This window comes from Cynocephalus volans, chromosome 17 (genome assembly GCF_027409185.1).
Source record: "Cynocephalus volans isolate mCynVol1 chromosome 17, mCynVol1.pri, whole genome shotgun sequence".
NCBI classification, from domain to species: Eukaryota; Metazoa; Chordata; class Mammalia; order Dermoptera; family Cynocephalidae; genus Cynocephalus; species Cynocephalus volans.
The window spans coordinates 3,449,329-3,476,483 of NC_084476.1; the positions used below are offsets into that span (position 1 = coordinate 3,449,329).

Sequence of the window (27,155 nt, forward strand, 5' to 3'; positions counted from 1 at the left end):
CACCCACCCACCCATCCATCCACCCACCCACCCATCCATCCATCCACCCACCCATCCATCCATCCATCCATCCACCCACCCATCCATCCATCCATCCACCCACCCATCCATCCATGCACTAATCCATCCATCCATCCATCCATTTATCCATCCTTCTATCTGTCTACCCACCCATCCACTATCCACCCATCAGACACTCTTTGAGCACCTACCGTGTGCCAGCCCAGTGCTCAGAGCTCTTGTCTACTGTGGGTAAGAAACACAGCCTGCCAACTCATCCACCCTAGACTGTGAAGGCTTGGAGGAACCCTGCCCCCTTCCCCATCACGCCTCAACCACTGAGATAGTTTGTTTTTAAAGAGGCAATGCTTGATTCCTCAAAAGTTAAACACAGAATTAATATATGGCCCAGTAAATCCAATCCTAGGAATTGAAACAGGTACACAAACAATTTACCCCAATCAGTTCACCCCCCAAAATGAAAACAAGGACTCAAACATGTGCACCCGTATATACAGCAGCACTATTCACAATAGCCACAAGGTGGAAGCAACCCAAGGGTCCATCGACAGGCCAGTGGATAAGCACAATGTGGTCTACACACACAATGGAATATTCTTCAGCCGTATAGGGAAATGAAGCACTGACACATGCCACCAAATGAATGAACCCGCACGCTGACCACTGAGCTTTCTGGTTCATCACGGGGCGTTCGTCCGAGCAGCCGACGGTCTCACTGCGTGAGTGGGGGAAGGGCAACCGTTTGCTCCATTTTTCTCAGTAGAAATGAGCTAGGAATGAGCGCACAGGCCTCCCAGACGTTCTCACAGAGACCAAGATGACAAACACCCGACATGCGCTAGCAGTCACCCTGCAGCACCCTGGACCCTCCCAAGGCAGAGAGTCTTCTGGCCCCAATCAGATGGACACAGGTGGCCGATCCAGTACTGATGTTATCAGTGATGGTGACTATGACTGAGACGGTGTGTGCTACAGGTCAGGCCCTGGGCAAAGAATGTGCACACGGTCTCCCCTTGTGTTCACAAGAACCCTATGAATTATGTCCTATTATTACCCACTCTACAGCTGAGGAAACCAAGCCCGTGGAACGTCGCCTGCCCATCGTCCCACAGCAGGTGGGGCAGGGCCAGATCAGGAATCCTGCAAGGTTCCAGCCACCACACACCCTTCTGGGCTGCACAGGAGGAAAAAGAACATGAAAGAACATGCTGGGATGTTGAAATCACATCGAAGGAGATGGTGCCCGAAGGCAAGGAGAGTGAGGGGTTATGCAGGGTGTTGAGTTATCTGGGTCCGGAGCTCATTGCGCCACACTGCGTCACCACCCGTCCACTTTCCTGGAACAAATCATGTGCAACAGTTAAGCACAGGCCCTGAGTCCACTGTGAAAGCCTCACCCAGTGGACTGCGGGCTCAGAGTGCCCAGGCCCCATCTGGAGGTGGCCCCATCTGGAGGTGGCATATTCCCTATAGTTTACATTGAGCCTTCACTCCATCTGAGCAGAGGCTGGGGTGCCAGGCGGGGTAGGGGACATTCATGGCTGTGAGCTCTGTGTGCACACAGCAGCCATCGATTCGAGGGCTGCTCTCCTCCAAAGACCCTTGATGTGGGGGTCTGGTCAGAGCAGAACAAGCACTGTGCCTTGGATGGAGGGGGTGGCCCAGAACCACCACCCACACGAGGGCCAGGCACCATGTGAATGGGCTGCCGAGACACTGTGGGCTCAGAGTGGGGGTGGAGTGACCCCAGCCCCCAGGGACGCACAGGGAAGGAGCGTGCTCTGTACAGCACTCAGGCCTGGCCCACACGCCAGCGCTGCTGCTTCCTGGCTGTGTGGCCTCGGGTAAGTCTGCTCACCTCTCTGAGCCCTTCTTTCTCTCTGTGAGTAAATGAGCATAAAAGTAGTAACATCCACCTCGTGGAGTGATGGAAACGACAACAAGTCCTCCCCGCAAAACTCCTCGTGTACAGAAGGTGCTCAGTAAATAACATGAAGAACTTGAGATCAATGGGGTGGGGGTGGCGTGTGCTCAGGAAGAGGCCTGAAGGGACAATAGGGTCTGCAGGAGCTGACAGGCAGCGGAGGGCCCAGGCAGGACGAGGAGCAGAAACCCAACGGCAAATGCGTGGGGGAGGAAGGAGACCATGGCAGCCAGGAAAACACTTCCGAAAGAGGGGCAAGGGGTGGGCACCCATGCAAGGGCCAGGGGATGGCCACGGGGCCAGTAAGATGGGCTCAGGGAGGGGGACTGAACAGGAAATAGTGCTCAGCACCCAAGAAGGGGAGGAAAAGGTGGGCGCATTTACATGATTACTATTGAGGAAGTGCTCAGCTCCTTCTCATCCACCCACACACACACCATCCACCCATCCATTCATCCTCCACCCACCCATCCACACACCATCCATCTGTTCATCCAACCATCCACCCACCCACCCACCCACATATCCATCCGTCACCCACCATCCACCCATCCCACCCATGTCCCCACCTCCGACCCATGCACCCACCTCCCACCCATTCATGCACACATCCATTCATCCTCCACCAACCCATCCACACACCATTCATCTATTCATCCACCCATCCATCCACCACCCATCCATCCACCATCCACGCATCCACCACCCACCCATCCACCACCCACCCATCCACCACCCATGCATCCACCACCCACGCATCCACCAACCACCCACCCACCCATCCACCACCCACCCATCCACCACCCATCCACCACCCACCCATCCACCACCCACCCATCCACCAGCCACCCACCCACCCATCCACCACCCACCCATCCACCACCCACGCATCCACCACCCACCCACCCACGCATCCACCACCCACCCATCCACCACCCATCCACCAGCCACCCATCCACCAGCCACCCATCCACCATCCACACATCCACCATCCACACATCCACCAATCTACCCATCCACCACCCACCCATCCACCACCCACCCATCCACCACCCACCCATCCACCCATCCACCCATTCACCACCCACCCATCCACCCATCCACCATCCACCCATCCACCATCCACCACCCACCCATCCACCACCCATCCATCCACCATCCACGCATCCACCACCCACCCATCCACCACCCACCCATCCACCACCCATGCATCCACCACCCACGCATCCACCAACCACCCACCCACCCATCCACCACCCACCCATCCACCAGCCACCCATCCACCACCCACCCATCCACCACCCATCCACCAGCCACCCATCCACCAGCCACACATCCACCATCCACACATCCACCAATCCACCCATCCACCAGCCACCCAGCCACCAGCCACACATCCACCCATCCACCCATCAACCATCCACCCATCCACCACCCACCCATCCACCACCCACCCATCCACCCACCCACCCATCCACCACCCACCCATCCACCCATCCACCATCCACCCATCCACCATCCACCACCCACCCATCCACCATCCACCCATCCACCCATCCACCATCCACACAAACATGCATCTACTCACTATCCATCCAAGTCCTTTGATGCTGGCAGACCTGCCCACTTGTCTCTGTCTGTCTCTTCCCTACCCTTCCTCTCCCCTCCCCGCTCTGTCTCTCTCTCCCTCCTCCCTCCTTCTTTATCTTCCTCCTTCTCCTTCCACCCCTTGGATGTTAGAGGCTCCTGGCCCATGTTTTAAACTCTCCAGCAGAGGAGAACCATATGACAGGCACAGTGAATCAAAACCACACATTTTTATTAAGCAACATGACTTCTAGTTCAAATTTCATCCAATTCAAATAAAATATTTTCTTCTTTCAACTGGCAGCTTGACATCTGAATATAGGTTCTCCAAATGCACTTCATGGAAGGAAGGGAAGCCCGGGGGCCTTGGGGAGAAGCCGTGACCCTTGATCCAGCAGTCAGCACATTGTACTACAGTTGTCTGTTAAAGGGTCTGCCTCCCTGGGGAAACCCAAGCTAATCAGGGCCAAGGACATGTCCGGCATGTCTCCACACCCCAGGGTGTCCAGCACAGGGGCCACACCTTGCAGGCCTGCATAGATGATCACCTAGATGATGACCAAGTCCCAGTAATAAACCCTGCGAATCAGCACAAAGCCCGAGGTATCCCCACGTGCCCACCCCTGGGCAGCGGAACCTAAGCTAACCCAGCTTTCAGCCAGCCCTTGTTCCCTGCCTGCCCGCCCACACGCCCACAGTGCAGCAGAGTGAACATACCACCAGTCCAGGCTGGGCACGAAGCCCTTCATGTCCAGCACCCACCCTCCTCTGCAAGTGCCATACTGGCTTAAAAGCATTTACCCACCAAATCTTCAAGCAGATTTTCACCTCAGAAGATGTGCCCATTTGTTCTGTGGGCACATCCATCAAAGGGCAGGGGTCTATCCAACCCCCCACAACCACTGTGGAGAAGGGGAAACTAAAGCATGCTTGTTAAGGCTCATGCTCAGAGTCCTGCAGAAGCGGGCTCAGCTCTAGACCTGGGTCCTGGTCCAGGGCTTCTTCCAGCCTGCACATGGGGGACCTCCAATGTCTGGGCACCCAGCAAAGCCGCCAAGGAGCAGGGAGCTTCACAGCAGAACCCTGGGGCAGGGGGGAGGGCATGGAGCGGATGCTGCTCCAGGCTCCAAGACGGAGCAGATGCCGCCCCTGGGGCCCAGCAGCCCCTCCACGGACCAGCCCCACAGCTGCATGTGAGCCACAGGGCCACTTCCACGCCCCCTTCGAGGGGGGGGCCGGGAGGGGAAGGGAAGAGTCACTGTGACATCTGCACCCCGCACCCATCCCCAGCAGACCCCATGAGGATGGGGAGGAAGAGGAGCTGGAGCCAAGGGCGAGGCTGCCGACCCACCCTACAGGATTCCAGTGAGACCACTTGCCCTGCTCTGGGCCACATCTGGGGCTAGTTGGTCACAACAAAGCCTAGAGAGTCAGGTACACAGGGCCTGGCCTCGCCTGTGGCTGGTGGCCACTCGACTGCTGTGAGCACAGTCGAGACGGTAACTGGATCCAGAAGCACTAATGGGGTTGGGGGGCACAGGGAGGCCCTGATGGGGAGCCAAGGGGGGATGACACTAAAGCACTCCCAGGGCCCTGAAACCCGTGTCCACCACTGACCCAGTAAATGATGTGACAGATCCAGGGCAGAGAGACGTTGTGTCCTGCCTGTCCCATGCTCAGCCACACACCTGCATTCTGCCCAGCAGGTGACCCTGCAGGACCCTGGGCCTGCTTCCAGAAACTCCCATTAACAGTTCTAGGGGGCTTGGGACTCAGGAGACATAAAAGCTCCGGTGATTCTAAGATGCGGCCAGGACTGGACCCACCCCTTACAGACTTCAAAGGCATCTCTAGAGAGGGAGATCACCCCTCCTTCTGGCCCCAATGGGGCCTCAGGAATCCCTTAGTGGGCACCATTCCTTCTGCAACGTTAAATGGGAACTGGCTTGTCTCTGGAAGCAAGGGGGCATGTGGAGTTGTCAGCCCAGCCACCTACCAGCCAGGCAACCCCAGACAGGATGCAGTCTTGGAACCAAAGTCTCCCCCTTTAGTCAGAGGAACTCCCGGCCTCCACCCTGCCTCCTCCCCACCATGTGGACCAGACCCATGGCGCTGCCAAGGCTCAAGAACGCCTGCCATGACCATCTCTGTCTCCCACCACACTCTTTCTTGTTAAGACCAGATGCAGCCTCAGAATCCTTCCCAGCTCAGCACTTCTAGGAGCCACCACCAGAGACTTGGAGGTGGCACAGCCCCTGGCCGCTCCTCATCCGATACATTCTGTCTTTCAAACATAAAATAGATGATCATGACTTCATGGCTGTATTTTGAGAGCACTCTCATGGTGCCTGGTGTGATATGAAACCAAGCTCCACACTACCAATCCTGAGGGTCACCTCACAAAACGCCTCTCCTGCTGAAGCCTGTCATAGCCCCTGCAGATGGAAGGTGCTGGGGGCGAGAGCCGGTGGGTGGCCACCGCTGCCCACAGCCTGCAGCCCCTCAGAGCCCAGCGGCAACCGTCAGCAGGACAGCCTTGAGCTTGGGTGTGTCTGGGTTTCTCGGGGGACAGGGACAGGAAGCTGGAACAGGGCTGGGTCACCGTGCTTGTCCACAGCTACCGACCACATGGAGAGGCCTCAGGCCACAGCCTTGCAGGACCCAGCCCTGTCGGGATTGCCTGGCAGGTGGCACCCTGACCATTCCTGAAGCACTGAGGACACCCCAGAAATTTCTCAGCTCCAGATGCCCTCTTGGGTGGGCTCTGACTCCCAGAGACCTCACAAGCACCCTGGCCAAGATCTGTGAAAGGCCCACTGTCTACCCCTCCCCAGGAACAGTCAAGGCCCCTGGCCTACAACAGTGCACGGAGCTGGTCTGATACCAGCCCAGCAGTGGCCGTGCCTCCTCTGATGTCAGCTCTAACTGCGCATACTCCAGCCCTGGCCAGGACAATGAATGTGACTCCACCAGCCCTCCTCAGAACCAGCCCTTCCTCCCTGCCCAGATCCTCGCTGCCCATCCTCCATCCCCCTACAATCACAAACCCTCCTCCTCTGCACTGGCACTATGACTTAGAGAGGCAGAGGTCAACACCACCAGGACGTGCAGTGCCTCCTGCCAGCCGTGCCCTTGCCTTCCCAGCATGGCGAGATTCTGATGTCTGGGTCTCACTTTCCATGGCCCTCCACTTGCTCATGGCTTCCCGGCTACCCTGCAGGGATCAGCACCCCCAGGCCACAAGCAAGCCCAGCCCAGAAACCCCCACACTAGCAGGCCCATGGCCCACCTGCAGGCCAAGCTGCAGATCCGGGGTTACCCACTGTGGGTCAGCGTATGCGTGTGCATGCACGCATGGGTGTGGCATATACATGTGTGTACACATGCATGCAAATGTGTGCATGTGTGTTGCATGCATGGACATGTTTGTATGTACATGCACATGCACACACAGGAGCCCTGGCACAGAGCAGGCTGCTGACCTACAGAGTGCACTGGAGGTGACAGCAAGGTGCCTGGGACTCAGGCCCTCAAGGCTGCTTGGACTGAGCCCACCCCACTATCTGGCCCCAGCCTGATGGCCCATGTTCACACATCACATATTCTCAGCATGCACCGTCTGGGCCCTGTGAACCTCAGGAACGGACTGGCATTTCACGCAGACCCTGCTCCCAGCCCCACACAGTGTCTTGGGAAAAGTGACTTTTTCACACACTCCTGACTCCTCCCGTGTCCTCACAGGAAGCAGAGCCTTTTCCACTCTCCCGTCCCCATTTCACAGACACACACACACAGAGGCTGACAGAGGCAGGGTCAATCTTGCAGGGCACACGGCATGGGAGAGCTGAGTGGGGCTCCCAAGTCTCTGCCTGGAGTCCCCACGGCGCCCACCCCAGCACCACCTGCCCTGCAGTTCAAGTCTACATCCGGTTCACAGGACACCCTGGGGATCCCAGCTGAGCAGGGGCGGGCACCACCCAGTTGCCTGGTGAATTCGGGCTGATCCTCATCCGTATCTGGGCCTCCCAGGCCCAGCCCTCTAATCACTCAATTTAACCTTAAAAGCCAAGACCCAGAACCCGCAGCCCTGCACAGCCCGCCCTGTGGCTGCCCTGCATCAGGGGCTCAGAGAAGCAGGTGCCAGCTGGCTCACGCTGTCCCTTGCTCTGACAACTGAGCACCATTTCCCCTTTTACACACCTGTTGTCCACCCCCTGACAGGTCAGTAAAGCTCTGCTGGGCCCCTAGAAGCTTCCGCCACTGTGCCTAGTAGTCGTTACGGCCATCTCACTCGGCTACACAGAAGTTGTGCCCACAGCGGCCATCGGCAGTCCATCTCCTGGCAAAGGACAGGCCATGTGGCCCACGAACTCAATAGCCACTCAGACGGAGCAGGGGGCATGCTGTCCTTGACCTTGTAGAGCCAGAAGCATTGTGCTGAATCAGTTCTGTCATTTCCGATAATGAGATTTTATCCAGGCTGCATCTCTGCTGTGAGCTGAGGAAATTGCAAAGCTTTCATCGTAGAGCTGTGCGACCCTGGGGGCCAGAGACGGGAGAGCGTCCAGATCACCACGTTAGAGCAGCTCCCGCTGCAGCGCCTCCAGCCCAGGCTGCTCCTTGTCCCTCTAATCCCAAGCCACCTCTGTAGTTCCTCTCCGTGCCATGGACTTCTGTGAATCTCTTCTCAACTGACTCCTCCATGCTGGGGCGAGCTGGCCCCCACAGTAACTGCCGGCACCCAGGCGCCCTCTTCATCCAACCCCAACAGGCTCCATGGGGACCAAGCTGAGCACTGGCTCATTGTGCAGATTCTGCTGTCTAATTCTAGCCAGAGCATGTCATGCTGTAAATGCAAAGCCACACATAATCTGAAAAGACAAACCCTTCTCGTTCAAGCACAGGAGAGATGGTTGGCAAGCGTGCTGTCCCTGGAGCAAAACAGGAGGGAAGCGCTGGGTCCCCCACTGCCAGCAGTCCCTGGCCACAGAGCTCCCCTGACCCTTCCCCTGGGGCCAGCAGGAGGGTGCACATTCCCACCTCCTATGCAAACGCAGCCCAGCCTGAGTTAGCGTGCCAACAGGGGCCTGGGCAGCCTGTAGAGGGTCCAGGGGCTCCTCAGCCTGTTATCACACATAGAGGAAGGTGGGGCTGGGGGCAGCACCTGGGTTCACATCCAAACTGTGCCCCCTGCCGCTGGGTGATCTCAGAGGCGCTTGCAAACCATGTCAAGCCATGCTGTCTTCATCTGTACAGTGACAATGGAAACAACACCAGGCTCACAGGCTGCTGGGAGGGTGGGATCCAGCCCCGGGCCTCTGCAAGCAGGAGCCGGGAGCATGACCGCATTTCCCAACAACAAGCAGCTGGAATCAGCCGCACATGGACAAAGCCCCGGGACTCACTCAGGCCCGAGACCATCAGGGCCCTCCCCGAGGGCTTGACCCTGCCGGGCACCTGGACAGGCCAGGCAGGGTTGCTAGGTCCACAGGACCATCCCCGTGAGCCACTTCCTTGGTGTCCTGGGAGGCTCCACGTGTCACAGGCCACGAGAATCCCCCGACTGAGCTCTCACAGGCCCAAACAAGCCATGCTTAAAATCTCACTTTGATATTGTGCATCCATGAGTCACACAAAATGGAAAAACAAACTGTCCCAAGACAGTGGAGATCCAAATAATTCTTCCATGATTTTCAGAGCACCTGTGGAGTCTGAGTTCAGCACGATTAACACAAGTGCCAAAGAAATATTTTTGTACCATCAGAAACTCCTTCCTGCTGTCCCCCACACGCCCCTCATGGCTGCAGGTGTCTGACTGGCTCCCTCCAGTCTCCGTCCAGTTCTCACCTGCGGCACCAGCCCAGGCTGTGTAGGGTCAGGTCTGGTCACAACTGTACAGGTGTGAGGCTATGAAATGCCACACCTGAGTCTATACCTCAGGGACCAGAGAGGTGCAATCAAGTCACAGCTTCGTGCTACCCTGACACTGGCCACAGTGACTGAAGGGTCAGCTCAGGGAAAGTGAAGAGAGAAGACCTTGTCTCCAGGCCAAGAAACAGAGTTGCAGCACCCACAGCAGGGGCCAGGCTCACAGGACAAGCCCTGAAGGCTTACTGGAATCTAAATGGTGGGGACATCACAGACAAAGACCCATGCCTGTGACTCGGGCAGTGTATGAGTTAGCTGTTCCATCCGTCGCCCCATCTGGACTTCCTGTGCAGCAGGCCTGCAGACACGAGGTCATCACTAGCTACAGGGGACACATTCTTGGGCTAATCTCCACGGAAGGAAGCCATCTGAAGCCTGGGAATCACTGCCCAGAGGAAGAGCGGTACAGAGGTGAGATGCTGATCACAAATGGCCTGAGTGCTGGACCCTCCCCTGTTATCCGTGAGGACTTAAGCATGTGACTTAACCACTCCAGGCCTCCATTTGGTGACACAAGAGGGCAATAGAATCTACCTCACAAGACTGTTCACTGTCCATATCAGTCAGCCACCACCATCACCATCACAATGACCACGACCATACTACCACCATCATTAACCACAATCTCCATCATCACTGTCGCACCACCACCATCACCACCATGACCACGACCATACTACCACCATCATTAACCACAATCTCCACCATCACTGTCCCACCACCACCATCACCACCATGACCACGACCATACTACCACCATCATTAACCACAATCTCCATCATCACTGTCGCACCACCACCATCACCACCATGACCACGACCATACTACCACCATCATTAACCACAATCTCCATCATCACTGTCGCACCACCACCATCACCACCATGACCACGACCATACTACCACCATCATTAACCACAATCTCCATCATCACTGTCGCACCACCACCATCACCACCATGACCACGACCATACTACCACCATCATTAACCACAATCTCCATCATCACTGTCCCACCACCACCATCACCACCATGACCACGACCATACTACCACCATCATTAACCACAATCTCCATCATCACTGTCCCACCACCACCATCACCATCACAATGGCCATGACCATACTACCACCATCATTAACCACAATCTCCATCATCACTGTCGCACCACCACCATCACCACCATGACCACGACCATACTACCACCATCATTAACCACAATCTCCATCATCACTGTCCCACCACCACCATCACCGCCATGACCACGACCATACTACCACCATCATTAACCACAATCTCCACCATCACTGTCCCACCACCACCATCACCACCACAACCATGACCATACTACCACCATCATTACCATCATCTCCATCATAACTGTCCCACCATCATCACCACCACGACCATGACCATACTACCACCATCATTACCATCATCTCCATCATCACTGTTGCACCACCACCATCACCACCATGACCATGACCATACTACCACCATCATTACCATCATCTCCATCATCACTGTCCCACCACCACCATCACCACCATGACCAGGACCATACTACCACCATCATTACCATCATCTCCATCATCACTGTCCCACCACCACCATCACCACCACTACCACCATCAGCAACATCACCATTGCAACCATCACAACTATACTAACCACTACCATCATCACCACCACCATCTTCATAACCACCATCACCAATGTCACCATCACCTCCACCACCATTACTATCACCATCATCATCATCACTATCACTACTTCTCCATCAACACCATCTCTATCATCAGCAAACCCACCACAATCGACACTATTGCCATCATTATTGCCATCAACACCAACACTACCACCACCAACACCACCATCACCACCATCATCACTTCCAATATCACCACCAACACCATCACCAGTACCATCACCAGCACCGATATCGCCATCACCTCCACCACAAAACTATCATGACTGTCACAATTATACCACCACCACTGCTGCCATCCTCACCAACATCACTATCATCATCATTGCCATCAAGAATATCATCATCCTTCCACCTTACTATCACCATCATCATGACCACCATCATTACAGCCACCACTACCATCCTCACCTCTCCATCAGCAGCAGCAGCAGCAAACCTACCACAATCAACATCACCTTGGCCACCATCACTGCCATCATCATCATCACCATCACTTCTACCACCACCACCAATGCCACCATCACTACCTCCACCACCATCATCTACAACAACAGTCCTTGACCCTGATGAAGATTCACCAGCCTCTCCTTAATACTCCTCCGTCGCATGAAGTCAGTCAGCTTTCATTGTTTGATCCTTTATTCACTCAACCAGTACTTTTAGCACCTCTCTAACAAGCCTTAGGGACACAAAGATAAAAAAAATCAATGTCCCTGACTCCAAGTGTCAAGGAGGAAGTGCAGATGACAGAGTGACTAATTCTGCCTGGGAGGTCAAGGAAGGCATTGTGGAGGAGGTGGCTTAGAGCTGGGCCCTGGAGGAGGAGGTGGAAGCTCAAAAGTCCACATTCCATCTCTGTCCTCACTCTACCTCTGCTTCGCCCCTTCTCCCTGCACAAGACCCTCCACACAGAGGCCACCAACCCTCTGCTCCATCCACCTTCTCTGTCCTAGCCTCAGACCCCCAGACCCTTGACTTGGCCTCCGTTCAGCATGGTTTCCAGACCCTCGATCATCTTGCCCCTCTGTCCCACCTGCACTGTCACACTGATGCACTAGTGAGCTTGACACCACCAGCCCTGAAGTCTTTTCCAAACAAGATGTGTGGCCATTGCTTCCCATCACGCACTGTATGATTGATTGTTTTGAACCCAAGTGCAGAAGTTCACATTTATCCTTATTTAATTTCATTTCTTTGGTTCTAGAACAAGTCCCAGCCTGAAATATCCTTCTGAGTCTTCATTCTGTCACCTAGTGGAGTAATTTGTCATCGTCTATAACAGTGACACACCCAAATGCTGGTTGTTTCTGCAAATCAACCACCATCGGAAGGATCCTCACTTTTATGCAGAACATACATGTCCCCACAGTGGCAGAGGCTGGAAGTGAGGAGTCGGGGGGACTTACTTCAGCGGCAGGGCAGCTCCATGTGCTACACGCCATCACCCCTGTAGGAGTCAATGGTCCTGTGATCATCTTCACTTGAAGCACCAAGCCCAATGGTGTGGGACTAGGGCGTCACGCTAAGATGGCCGTGTGGCATGCCTCAGGCCAAGGTCGTGGGCTGTGCTCCACCTCACACCACTTCTGGTATAAGACTAACTCGTGGACACGAGAGGGATGGGGTGAGGCAGTGTGGCTAGCTGTGGGAAGATCTGCACTTCCCAGCTCCAGAAAGGTCACCCAAAAGGCACAGCCTCCCAGAGGCATAAGCTACAAGCAGGCGCGGCTGGGCTCTGCGGAGAAGCGCTGTGTGCAGAGAGGAAGACATCGGTTTGGAGAACTCTAGGCCTCTGTGGGGATCGAGAGCCACTCAGTGACCTCCAGTCCTGGCTGTTGCCCAGTCAGTCCACAGACCTTTCTGAAGGACCTGCTGTGGACAAAGCCCGGATGGGTATGGCTGGGCGCAGCTGGTCCCCGCAGTCAAGGAAGTCCCAGAGGAGAACAGAGGAGGCTTTCAATTCCAGGCTGACCGTGAGGAGCAGGATCCCTGCACCCCCCACCCCCAGTCCGGCTGAGCATGGGGCTTTCTGAGCTGCAGAGGCGGCATGGGCGGCCCTGACAGAGCACCTGTGCTTCCCGTGCTGAGGCATGTTCACAACAACTCTGGAGGATGCAGGCCGGAAAATGAGTCTGAGATGGATCTTCCATGCCCTCAGGGATTGAGATTCAGTGCAAAAAAATCAAAAGACCTCCAACGAACGCACTCAATAGCAAGACACCTCCAGCCCATACCCCATGGCATACGCTCAACAGGACAGCGTCCAGCCCTGCAAGTGGAGTCAGGCACCCACCTGCCTGGCCACCTGAGCTGTCTACTCTGGAACTGCAGAAGGGCCAGGCGGCCTCCCCAGAACAGAGGAGAGGCCATGAATGAGGTCGGGGGTACCTCCATCTGGGCCTGCCCGGCCTGCACAGCAGAGGCCAGAGCCGACGCCTACAGGCGAACCTGCTGCCGGCTCGCAGCTGCCCTGTCCAGTCTCATGGAGGCTCTCTCTCAAGGCCTCACAGGACTGACCCGGTGATCCGTACCCCAAGGTCTTGCCTCCCCGTGCTGGCTGCCCTCCAAAGTGGCCCCCTCCCACCCTACGACTGCCCCCAACAAACGGGGCACTTCACCTGTGGGAAGGTTTGAGTTCTGGCTCCTCCACACGACAGGGATAATGAGGGGGAAGAGGATAGTAATTACAACTGCACTAATAGTGGCAGATGCTTCCGTGGCACACGTGGTCAGGAGCGCCTGACAGCTCATGCAGAGAGTGTGGATCTCACTGAAATGGAGACAGGGCCGCTGGCGGGGTCAGGGCACAGGCTTCAGACCAGGGCTTTGTCAGGAGTTATGTCTTTCACCCTCACTGCAGGCCTAATATCTGCATTTTCTAGCTGAGGAAACTGAGGCTCAGGCTTGCCCAACGCTGCGTGAATGTAAGTGGAGGCCAGGACTTGCCTGCCACTCCCCTGGCACCCCCTTGGCCACTGTGCTAGAGAACAAGCCCCAGGCTGAGGCAGGCTCCCCTGGGCCACTGTGCCCGACTGCAGTGAGGCCCTACCCCTCCAGGAAAGCCGTGACCTCTGCTCCTCCTCCCACCTGATCTGCCTGCCCCTGGTGACTCTCCAGCACTGTGGGTCACTTCCTGGAGCCCCCTGCCGCCCGTCCTCTCAGGGGACTCACAGGTCAGAATGTCTGCGGCAAGCCCGGCACGATGGCACTGCACAAGACCGGGCTTCCAACATTACGTCAGCCAGATGGGGCCGAGGGACAGCTGCCCTCACACTTTCCATGGAACAAACCCGAAGCCCCTAGGGCCAGAAGCAGGAGGGGCCAGGCCCCCCAGCACGTGGGAAGAGGCAGGCCCCTCCAGAGAGACCCCTACATGCTGGGTCCCCTGGGAGGGAAAACCTCTTACCAGGCTGCTTGCCAGCAACTTGCTCAACACAGATCATCGAGCACAGTCACTGGCTCACAGCCTGTCCGGCTGCCAGCCACCTGCGTCGTCGGGCAGCGATCCAGGCCCACGCACGCCTACCACTCAGCAATTCCTGTCCAGAATTGGGGACAAAAACGCACCTCGGTCCTGCTGCCTCAGTTGGCCAGGAGGCCGCACACTGGGCTGCTCCCAACCACCCCTCCAGCCCACCCTCCCACCTCCTTGGCCAGGTAGGACTCAGCAGCTCATGCAAGGGTCCCAGTTGGAAACCAACCAAACATTCAAGTTCAGACATTTGCTTTTGAGCTCACTCACATGCTCTATGGGAATTAATTAGAGAATAACTCTTTTGCACATTGGTCTGAAAAGATGTGTCCAAGTCCTGACCCCAGAACCCGTGAAGGTGACCTCACTTGCAAATTAAGTAAAAAATCTTGAAATGAGAACATCCTGGATTTAGGGTGGCCCTATGACAAGTGTCTTCATAAGAGTCACATGGAAGAGAGACACAGGGAGAAGAGAGACCATGTGAACATGGGGACAGAGATGGAGCGGTGCAGCCAGAAGCCCAGGAACACCTGGAGCCCCCAGAGCTGGAAGTGGCAGGAAGGACCCTCCCCTGGAGCCACCAGAGGGAGCTCAGCTCTGCTGATGCCCAGATCTTAGACTTCTGGCCCCCAGAGCTGTGAGAGAATAAATCTCTGTTGTTTTAAGCCACCCAGTTGTGCTAATTTACTGTGGCAGCTAAGGACACTCATGCAGACAGCAGTGTCCATGCCCTTCTCAGCGAAGTGGGCAGAGCTGAAGACACGGCTGAAAGGCCTGTGACCATCCCTCACTGACATTCCACTGCCTCCCAAAAGGGCACAGATGCTTAAGCATCCCAGGGCTGCCTGAGCACCGCCTTGGCGGGCCTGGGGCTGCCTCAAGTGGCCTGAGGCGCTGGAGGCAGCCCCTACAGAAAGCATTCATGGACAGAGGAGGGAACAGTGCCTGGCTGGATGTGCATCGTGGACCAGAGCCAAAGGACTGGTCCTTCCAGGATGTTCACCTGCTGCTGGGCCAGGCCACAGCCACTGCCCTCCCCAACCCCGCCCCCACCCCCATGTGGTCAGGAAGTCTGGGTTTGAGACTCCCCTTCCCCACCGCCAGACCCTTTGCCCATGCCCCAGCTCTGCAAGTGTCCATGTCCCCATCTAAAAGCTGGGACACAAGGGCCTAGACCTAGTGATGCCATGCACTGCCGACACAGGTCCCTCTGCAGCTCTGTGTCCACGGTCTCCCCTCGGGAGTCACCCGGGCAGAGGGACACCCAGCCTATCATTGCCTGGTGGGCATGGGGCCACAGAGACGGTACCAGCAGGGCCCACGGGGCTGCTGAAGCCCGGCAGTTTCCTCCCCGGGCTCCAGCCGCACACCGTGTCTGTCTGCATCTGAAGCCAGAGTTGACCCAGCCAGCCCTGCACCCCCAGCCCCGCAAACGCACCCCGCTCGGCCGCCTCCTGGTGCAGGTAAAGCACAGCCTAGATGCCTCCGCGGTTCCTCCACGCACACCACGGGAGAACCAGCCTCTGCTCTCAGAGAGGAATCCCAGGCCTCGGCTGGTCGCTGAGACAGTGCCTCCTCGGCAGAGGCCCCATCCCGCCCTGGGAGAGTGAAATTCCAGGAAAGAACATGTCAATGGAAAAGCCAGGCCCCTGGAAAAAGGGAATCAGGCATTAGGTAAACCACTTGGTCTTTTTGAATGGCTGAAATGAGGGCAGACAGACGGGACTTGCTTGGACGCAACACCCGCTCTCTTCCCACCGGCACGCAGGGGTTTTGCAGAGAAAGCTTGAGTTTATAGTCTGTTTGGTCTTGTTGCCCCTTGAAACACTGAACAGCTTAAAAGCACATTTGGCTCCTGGCCCAGAACTTGCTAGCTGGCTGCTCTCCTGGGTCTCATCCTCCTCCACGGCCCCCTCCTCCTGCTTGTGGCTCACCCAGAGGAGGGTCCATCCACCGCAGGGCCCTCAAGCAGAAGCTCTCCTGAGACTGGGCACCCAGGCCCTGCCTGGCCCCCCCACCCCCATCTCTATCTGCTGCCTAGTCCCATGCTCCAGACCCCTCCATCTGGAACGCAGGCAGCTCCAGGCTGGCAGATGACTGGGACTGTGGAGGGGCATGCACACGGTAGAGAGGATCAGCTGCCCAGGCAGCCCCTGTGCCACAGCCAGGGCGGGGGGAGGGTCACTGCCCTGCAAACAGCTTATGCTGGCTCTTCTGGAAGGTGCCAGGGCTTCACAGACCCCATGGACCAGGGGATTCAGATATCCTGTGCAGGGCCACAGGAACAGAGTGCCAGAGGCCAGGGGCAAGGTCAGGTGCCCGTGGCACCATCAGGGAAGCATGGGTCCAACACTTGGCCCCCAGAGCCCACACCATTTGAGGAAGATCCTGATTTCTAAGGATCCATTTTGTTGGGTGACCTTTAGCCAGTTACTCAACCTCTCTGGTGTTGGCTTCCAGAGCTGTGAAAGGACAAAACTCGCCTTCCCCCAGGCACCATGAGGTTTGGCGGGAGGCCGGAGCACACGGCGGGGCCCTGTCTGTGAGCGCGGAGCCTCAGCGGCGTCCCCGCCTGCTTCTCGCTGCTGAAGGGAAACCACCGTCTGCATCTTCTGCAAATGCCACTCACTCTCCCTGGCCATCGGGGCCACGTTTCCAAAAGCACAAAGCTCCATCCTGACCAAGCCCTGGATGGAAAGGAGACCTTTTCTGGGGAGGATGCCCTAGGACCCCCCCAACACACACCCACACATCCCAGGAGAAGGGACAAGACTTGGGATGTGCAACTTCCCAGGACGAAGCCCAGGATGCCCTGCACACTCTCCCGGGAACGAGCAGCATGCAGAGGGGCATGGCCAAGTCAACAAGGCGACTGCAAAGAAGTGGGAACCCCAGCTGATGCCACCCCTCCTGTGGCACAGAGCCCAGCCTGGGGTCTCCTGCTGGCTCTGCAGGGGGCTGCCAGGGGGCAAGGAGAACAGCCCACCACCTGAGCCTCACGAGGACTTCTAAGATGTCAGGTGTGCACACGGGCCAGGAGCACAAACCTTGCTCACATTGGCGTGACCTCTGGCCAGTTCTTTCCCTGCAGGTTTCTCAGCGGCTCCATCCTCCCGAGGGCTCATGGCCCTCATCTGTAACTAACTCTCAAAGGGATTGTGGAAAACTGAGATAAGGGACAGCTCGTGACTGTGCCACTGTGGAGAGAGTACGTCCGGTCACAGCCGCTTACACCACTCCTGACGTCATTGGCAGGTGAATGCTGACAATGGGAGAGCCCCCAGGATGGCCACCTGCCCTAACCACGATGGGCCAGGACCAGAACAGCTTGCTGCAGCCCTCAACAACACTGGCATTGCACGCAGATTGCATCTTACCTCCCCACCACCCCACTGCATCAGCCCATCACACCCATTTCACAGAAGAGGACACAGGGTTCCGAGTGATCAGCTGGGAGGGAAGGACGTGAAGCCTAAGGCCCCAGGACAAGGAGCAAAGGTTTACTTCACGCCCTCTCTGGGAAGTAAGGTGGCCCCAGCAGAGCCAGACACAGACAGGGGCTGGGAGGGCAAGCACGCAGGGCCCGAGGGGCTGGGGGCCTCCGTCACCCGCCAAGGCCCCACATCCAGGCCCAGCATCCATACCCAGGGAGGCCACAGACACAGCGCTGTCTGGCTAAAGCAAGAGAAGCATCCATCTCAGCCCCGAGCGTCCCCACCCTCAGCTCTCTCCCTCAAGGGAATTTTACTCTGGATAAAGGTGGTCTCTGTGGGGCCACATGCATCTCAGGAAAAACCCCAGTGCCCCAAACTCTGTAGTTTGGTAAATCCCTGTTTGAAACAACACTATGCACAAAACTCAGTGAGTATGTGTCAGCAGTAACTTTGCTTTCCACCAAAACAAAGTACCAGAATCCTCCTGGCTCACCCAAAGCTTTGCAGAGTTGTGGGACAAATTGGCTTTTAATGAGCGGAAGCCTTCTTTCCAGGGCAAGAACGTGCCTGCTGGAGAAATATTTTTCAACATTGCTGGTCCCTCCTTTTCAAGAGCTGTTTAGAGATGCCAAGTGGTTAAGATGTCAAGTATCATTATTTGGAATCTGCCGGAAAGCCAAGAGTTAAATCACTTTATTTCAAAAGAAATAAAAATTCTGTTTCACTTGCAGAGAAGAGCATCTGGGACTGTGAGCCCGACTCAACCAACTTTACCATCACACTGTTATGGAAGAAAGAAGGGAAAAGGCGCCCCGGGCCGCCAGCGGCCTCCCATGCTCTGCTGGTCTTCATTAAGGAAGACGGGTCCAATTTTCCACCGTGAACACAGCTATCAGCCAGGAAACCCCAGGGCTAGGAAAACACCTCTTTCAGACCATTAACAACTTGCGGTCAACAAAAATCTCTCATTCCTGGCAGCCCCTCTCGCTCAAATCGAATTCCACAACAGGAAAGACTGACAGGACAGAAACGCGGGTTCTGAACCAATCTGTGACCTGCTACTTCAGCCACAAGTCTCCAGCCGTCAGCTGCAGAGCCACACTGGCTCTGCTCCTTAGAAGAACAAGCCAGAAGGAAAACTGGGGCTCCTCAATGCAAGATGCATTTCTTTTTGAAAATTATAAATTGTTTTCATTCTTTAATAATAAAAGTGGGTAACAGTTACGGAATGCTTGCTTTAGGCCATTCACATGTGTTTTTCCACGGATTAATTCTCACATGGCCTCACATGCACGGAAAATGGGCTAGGTACTGTTATTGCCCCCATTTTACAGATGGGGAAACTGAGTCTCGGGCAGGTTCAACAATTCACCCCAGACCTCACAGCTGGGATTCAAACCCAGCCCTGGCCATTGATTTCCAGAGCTTCCTGATGGCAGTGGACTCTTAATCCAGGTGTACTCATGGGAAAACAGTGTTTCCTACTGTTTAAAATTAGGAAATTAAGGAGGCGGTATTTTCTTTAGGACCCTAATGTTTTTTAACCTAAGATTTTTCCTAAATCTTTACAATAAAAGGCAGGTTACAGCATAAGAAATAAAGATTTGGCACAGCATGGAAAAGTCCCCGCATAATAAATTCACTCAACCCCGATGCCACCACCCGGCCTCAGCACACCTCCCCACGTCCAGATTCAGGACCTCGACCAGTGGAAGACGGACAGCCCCAGCAGCAGCAACCCGGCTCCCTGCACTGAGCAGGAGCCCAAGCTGAGCCCAAGTGAACATCCCAAGAACTCTTTTGGTGCCATTACTGTTTCCCACGTTCACAAATGAGTGTCCTGAAGCTCAGCCATGTCACCTTGTTTGCCTGGATCTCCACCGGCAAGAGGGAACACCAGCACTCTTTCTCAGCCTGTGCCACCCTCAAGCCAGCAATTAACACCAGCTCCCCAGAACAGCCCAGAAGCCGCCTCCTGCCTGGCTGAGGCCAGCCCCTGCATCCTGCAGTAGTTCACTCCAGGTCTCTGGGCAAGTCTGGTCGGAAGCATGCCCAGAGGGTATGTCTCAATAACGTGCAAAATTTGGCAGTGCCAGCAAGACCCAAGCACCTGCCCCACCCTGCTGAACCCCCAGGCTGCAGCATCCTGGAAACCAAACCTCAGAAGGGCTGCCAGCACCTGCCAACCCCCCTTCACGCACCCGGCTCCCCTTCTCCTGACGGGCCCACCCCGTTTCCACATAGAGGTGGCTGTTTTAATCTCTCCTTGGTTGTGCACGTTGGACCTCAGGCTCTGTCCTGTCTTTCCACCTGCTTGGATGCTGGATTAATACCCAGAACAACGGCAGCTACCATTTCTCAAGCACTTACTACAAGACAGGCAGTGCGCCGGTGCTTTGCTGCAGTCAACCTCACAGAATTTTTGCCACAGCTCGATGAAGTAGTCACATTTATGATTCCATTTTACGGATGGAGAAGCTGAGACTTAGAAATATCAGAGGAACATGCCCGAGGCTCGAATCCGACACTTGATAGATCTGAGAATCCAGCCCAGGAGGCCTGCACCGAGACCAGCTTCCCTGTCAGTTTTATGCTACGTGGTCCCCACTATGACTTTATAAAGATGAGTCTTCTGGAATCTCACTCTTCTCACATGCTCAGAGTTGCAGGGCCAGTGCGACTGCCCTCGTCTCCACTGCAGTCATCCCTACCATTAACACAGAAACGATGTAGCGTGTTCTATGTACATCTCCATTGTGTGCCCGCAGCAGAGAGTCAGGACTGAGTCAACACTGCATCCTGCTTGGCAGTTCCCGAGCTACTGAGAAAACACACAGCCCCAGGGACCCACCTGAGCCATGAGATCCTCAGCCTTGGTAAAACCGAGGCCAGCCAGATGCAGAGCAGGCATCCAAACACCGCTGAGTACATGCGTGGTTCCAGCAAGCTCACACGGCTCTCAGGAATTTCAGGAGGAAATGCTGCCCTGTCCTGTCCTATCTCTGCAGCCCTGGAGGACATCTGAGGGCCAGAATAGCCCTCAGAGACCATCTACCCTGTGGCTTTCAAACACCCTTAAACCACAGAGCCTGTGGTGCAAACCAAACCTTCTACAAAGACCGACTAATGTAAAAAAAAAAAAGAAACCCAGTGGAGGGGTCCTGGCGGTCGCCTCACCCAAGCCACAGGGAGCATTAGCCGCTGAAGTGCTCTTGGGAAATGCAGGTTCCAGGGCCCTGTGCAGGCTGCTGCCCCAGCACATCGGAAAGCGGGTCCCTGGCATCTAAAGTTTTAAAGGTTCTGGGTGATCCAAGGCCCTCCCCCAGGGCAGCCAGGACTCATTGATCACCTGCAGAGGCTCTCAACCTGCTTCTTGGAAGTGGGACCGAGTTTTCTAATGGTAAAATAAGCCCCAGTCTGTGAAGGGGGTCTCCAGAGCCTGCTCTGCTCTGCCTCACTCCCCAGTCTCCACGGCATTTCTCAGGAAGCAGGGCTCAGGCTGGACACAGCTGGGACACTGCTGAGTCAGAACGTCTCCGAACCCAACTGGCACGTGCCTTCCTGACGCTTCCACTCAGTGGCCCACTCTGCTCACCAAGTCCACCCAGAGGGCGACTGCCCCCTTCCCAGGACAGCCCTTGGATACTAGAAGGCAGAAGGCTGTGTTTTCACAGCCTCAGGCCAAGGCTCACCAAAGCCCTGTGTCCTTCCCAAGCTGGTACCCAGGAAACATACATTGGGCCCCCCAGACCAGGACGGCCACTTGCTCCTCTCATGGCCTACATATGGCAACAGGTGTGGCCTCTCCGTTCCTACATGTCACAAACATCCCTTGAAACAGCAGCAGAGGCTGCAGACACAGGCACTGTGACTACATTGGAATGACAGCCAATCCCCGTGACAGGCCTCCAACAGCGAGGAGCAACCCCTGCAGGCCTGGGTCCCCAGGGGGCATGGGACAGCCTGCCCCTCCTGCTTACCTCAAACACTTCCTCATCCAGAATGCGGGTGCCAAACACGATGATGCCATTGATGTCTATCATGGGGTGGTCACTGCGATCGAGGAATTTGGTGGCCTTCTTTTTGCAGTCGAGGATCAGGGTGACATTTTTCTTGTGGACACTAAGAGCAATTCTGTGCCACCTACAAAGAAACAACAGCCCAGGTGGTGAAGGGCTGCTTGCATGGCAGAACGCCAATCCCAGTGGCTTTGTTACAAATTCCTAAAGACACAGGAAGCAGCCCTGTTTCTGGCACGGCCGCAGTGGGCTGAGCAGCTCAAAGCCAAGCCCGTGGAACCGGACAAGTTTGGGCCGAGATCCCAGCAACACCACGTGCCCTCATGGCATCTACTCAACCTCTTGAAACCTCAGAATTCTAGTCTCTTGGAAGACAATTGTCCACACCCCACAAGGTCATCAGGATGCCCACGTGGGGCCCAGGAACCCGGAGCGGGCTCATCCCTGGCACTGTCATGCCCACCACAGAAGCAGCAGGGAGCAGCGGTCGCATTTGACACTAGCATGAGTACTAGTCGTGTATGTGTCATCTGAACCCTGATGACAAGCCGCAGTCTACCAGAGAGGACTGAGTTCTGACGGGAAATGGTGAGATCAATGGATCTATATGAAAAATTCCTAATGAGGAAAACAGAAACGCCGTTCTGAAGGTCTTCAGAGATTGCCGCGCGTGACCTCAGGTGCATTAGCCACAAAAGAGGTGACTTTCAAGCCACCAGCGTTTGGGTGTGCACCCAACAGAGAATTCTGGCAAGACCTGCCTTTTCTTTTTAAATCGTTCACTCCAACATCTAATGTGTCGGTTACCTTGAAAGATACCTTAAGTCCTTCCTAGAATAAGTTGGGTGTAACTGCACAAGCTCCTCTGTCCCGCCTGACACCGAGGTTAACATCTGATGTACATTAGTGCACTTCACAAAGGGGAAATGGAGGCACGGGAAGAGAAAAGACTACCCAGAGCCATGGGGAATAAACCAAGACCGGAGGCCAGGTCTGAGGACAGCAACCCCCGGGGCTTTCTCCCCCTGGAGCATCTCAGTACTAACCAATGCACACCCCACGATCACGCCCGTATGCAGCCAGCGTCTTCAGACGCCTGTGCCCTCCCCCAGCAGGAGGACGGGAGCCAGCGGTGCTCACTCACTTGCCATCCGACAGGTTGATGCCCCGGAAGAGGGGGTAATCCTCCGGCCCAGGCTTCCCTGTGTGGTCCTCGTAGAGGAAGACTGGAGAGCGGCCCAGCTCCAGGCCGATCTGCTGGATGCCCTGCTCGTTGTAGATGGAGACCAGGAAGGCCTGGCTGCCTTTCTTGGCTTTCACAGTGGTTAGGATGGAGAAGTCCTCAGGAAACGCAGATGCTGGAACAGAGGACACAGATGAGAAGGCAGCTAGGAAGGCCCCAACCACGCCCGCCCATGCTCTCTGCAAAGAAACCAACTAAGGGACCCGCAGCCTTTGCTGCCAGTGGCGGCGCATGCCCATCTGCTGCATGTGTGCCCTTGATCACACTGTTCCTGCAGCCCTCCCCTAATGCCCCACGGCCAGGCCTGTCCCCTTCAAGGCTCAGTTCAAATGCAAACTCCTCCAGGAAACCCAATTGGTCCATCTAGCTAGAAGACTTCAACACAGCCTTCTCATGTTCCACACCTCAGCACATCTGCATATAAATCCTAACCAAATCCTCCTAGATCGTGAGCTTCCTCCAGGTGGAGGCCGATTCTGACACGTCTTTGTGTCCTCCACAGTGTCTAAGCTGTGCCCAGCAGAGTGTATCGCATTCAGCACGGACTGGGGAGCAAGAGAAAAGTGGGGAGAGAGGAAGGGGAGAAGCAAGGCAGCAGGCAGGGGACCCCACCTAGAACCGCACTGTTTGACATTTCCTGGACGATGTGTAAAACAGAGAAAAAGACTTCAATCCAAATTTAAAACTTTTTTTAAAAAAAGCAAACCCTCGTGTGTTGACAGAAGGAAATGCCCCTTACAACACAGGCCAGAAACAACCTGAGGTCCCAACAAGCCACACCCAAGCTGGCCCTGCCGGGTGTGCCCGAGCCGCTCCAGGTGCGTGTCCTGGGCCCCTCCCCCTATCAATCCTGTGGCGAAGTCAGAGGTTCTCCCGCCTGTGCAATCTGCAATTCTGCCTGGGGGTAGACAGGGAGGGTGCAGCGAATCGGGGAACAGTCGAGTCAGCCAGAGAAACTCAGCCCTAGTCAATGAGCTTCTCAGAACCTGCCAGAAGGAGTGGTGCCCCAGCCAGGTGTCACCACGGACACACTGACGGAAGAACAGGGGCAGCACCTGCTGCTGGAGCTGCGTCATTCTCAAGAATGTCACAGAGGGCTGAGAAGCTGGCTTATGGCCTCACCCAGACTAGAATCCATGTCCAGGCACACCCCTCCTTTAGAATTATAACAAGGTCAACCAGATGGCCCAGAAGGCCACACATCACTGTTATGTGGCATTGTTGGGATTTCCTGTAGCTTCCCACATGGCAGCAATCCATGAGTGCCCTCTGCTGATGCAATCGCAGTGCAGCGGGCAGCACACGTCCCCTGCTCCCTCCATCCCAGCAGAGCGCTGCAGGCGCCTTGCTGCACCTTCCAAGGGGGTGGATGAGAGAAGCACCCGCTGCAGCCTCTAGGACGTGGGGTGAAGAGAGGGGCTGCAGCTGCTCCAGACGGTCAGACCAGCCAGGGCCCCCAGTGTGAGATCTCGAGGCTGTGACAGGAGGCGGGTTGCAAAATCCATCCTGTGGGGTCTCCGATCCCTCACCTAGGGTGCTGACAGGGACAGGCCCAAGAATTCCCCGCCCGGAGTCAGCACCCTGTGTAAGAAGTGGGCATGTGGGTTCTGCAGCTGTGCTTGGCACCATGTGTGACCCAGCTCTCCCCACAGGGAAACTGGGCCACATGGGGCCCTGGCTCAAGACCCCCATCCGCCAGTGCTAGGGACAGCTCCAAGTGTGGGTGACAGTGGTCAGTGCAGTCACTTGAGAAAAGGTAGGTTTTGCTGAGGAAACAGCTCAGGCTGCCCCTCACTTCTGGACAAGAAGCCATTTGGGAAGAGATATGTTCAGGTCACTATTGCCACAGCCACAGGCTTCACACCGTCCCTCCAAATGTGAGGACGGGAGGACTGGAGATCAGGGCCTTAGCCAATGCCACCTATGTCAAGGGGGGTCAGGCCTGGCAGGACCCTGGCATGAGCCAGCACTCCGAGGCGATGCCTGATATGAAGCATCTCAGAGGTCACTGTGCACGTCTAGGGCAGACTGTGCAATTATGATCTGAGCCAGCAACTCCCTCTCTCATTTCAAAGGGTCACCTGCCTCCCATCCCCACCCCACATCAACTCCATGTCCCTCACGGTCATGATTCTGTCTTAGATAATGAGAGGAAGGATGACAGTCCACTTTCTCCAGCATGACACACTGCGCAGGACCACGGACCTCCGTCTCCCACAGCTCATTAAAATGCTTTTTCTCAGTTTTTAAAATCTCTATGGTAACAAATTTTCTCAGCTCAGATAAAAGCCGAAAGGATAAATTGTGTTTAACATTAATCTCTCTCCTGGCAAAATAACAATGGATTTATTGTCACTTCAATATGGTCCATGCTAGTTGTGACGTGAGCTGGGACACCAACGCACTTTATGATCCTCACCGTCTGGGCAGTCGGGGACAGGAGGCTGCTGCAGAAGCCTCTGTGCTTCACGCGTCCAGGGACAGCCACCACAGAGGGCGGGCGAGAGGCATGAAGGCTTTCCTGCATTTCCTTTTACTTTGTCTGAGAACCACAGGCACTAGAGCACTTTAGGTATACAGTAGGAGTCTAACAAATGCATTTGCCATGAAACGGAATCATGCTAAGCCAACAGCTACTGGGCATGTTGATGGAACACTCAATTTGATCACATAACCAATGGCAGTGACTGGCCCCTGCTAATGCCTGGTTCTAGAAAGATACAGTCAAGAGACAGATATGGTCCCTGCCCTCCAGAAGGGGCATTTCCACCATGGAGACGGGAACATGAAGCAAATAAGCTAATCACATAGTTGCAAATTGTGCAGGGGTTGGAGGTATGAAGAAAACAGGGCGGAGGCTAGGAAATGAATTGGGAGTGTGGTGATATTGAACAGGTGCCCAAGAAAACGGGAGGTGACCTTTCAGATGGCCCCTGGTGGCAGAGAATACAGGATCCAAAGGCACTGGGAGGGCCGCCTTAAAGAAATCTCATCTGCTTCCTTGGTCCTGACCGGAAGAACCCGCGATCCCAGATTTGGGCCTGGGGAAGGTGAGGAGTCCTGGAGAGCAAGCCATCATCTCACAGGCTCCTGCAGGGGAGAGTCTGCTCGGGGCCACTAGGCCACAGTGCATGAGTGACAGTCAGAACTGAGATGTGCATACCCAGTGCTGATCCATCCTGAGGAGACAGCTGAGATGCAAGATGGGGGAGAGGAGAAGGGGCCTCCAATCAGAAGGAGACGCCAAGAGGCAGGTCATCATGTCACCCAGGTGGAACCCTCCCACCCTACTGTATGGGGTGTCGAGGGGCAGGTCATCATGCCACCCAGGTGGAACACTCCCATCCTACTGTACGGGGCGTCGAGGGGCAGGTCATCATGTCACCCAGGTGGAGCCCTCCCATCCTACTGTACGTGGTGACGAGGGGCAGGTCATCATGTCACCCAGGTGGAACCCTCCCATCCTACTGTACGGGGTGTCGAGGGGCAGGTCATCATGTCACCCAGGTGGAACCCTCCCATCCTACTGTACGTGGTGACGAGAGGCAGGTCATCATGTCACCCAGGTGGAACCCTCCCATCCTACTGTACGTGGTGACGAGGGGCAGGTCATCATGTCACCCAGGTGGAACCCTCCCACCCTACTGTACGGGGTGTCGAGGGACAGGTCATCATGTCACCCAGGTGGAACCCTCCCATCCTACTGTACGTGGTGACGAGGGACAGGTCATCATGTCACCCAGGTGGAACCCTCCCACCCTACTGTACGGGGTGTTGAGGGACAGGTCATCATGTCACCCAGGTGGAACCCTCCC

At 55.7% G+C, this 27,155-nt stretch overlaps 1 protein-coding gene across 2 annotated transcripts in view; it reads right to left on the reverse strand.

The window, feature by feature from the left end:
* The window catches only part of COL5A1 (collagen type V alpha 1 chain), a 170,783-nt gene that overhangs the window by 99,642 nt on the left and 43,986 nt on the right, over nt 1–27,155 (reverse strand). For both annotated transcript variants that reach the window (XM_063082334.1, XM_063082333.1), the window contains exons 3-4: nt 23,242–23,455; nt 22,059–22,221 (exon numbers count right to left, since the gene is read on the reverse strand). In XM_063082334.1, the coding sequence (XP_062938404.1) occupies nt 22,059–22,221; nt 23,242–23,455 (377 nt within the window). The remainder of the gene's footprint in view (nt 1–22,058; nt 22,222–23,241; nt 23,456–27,155) is intronic.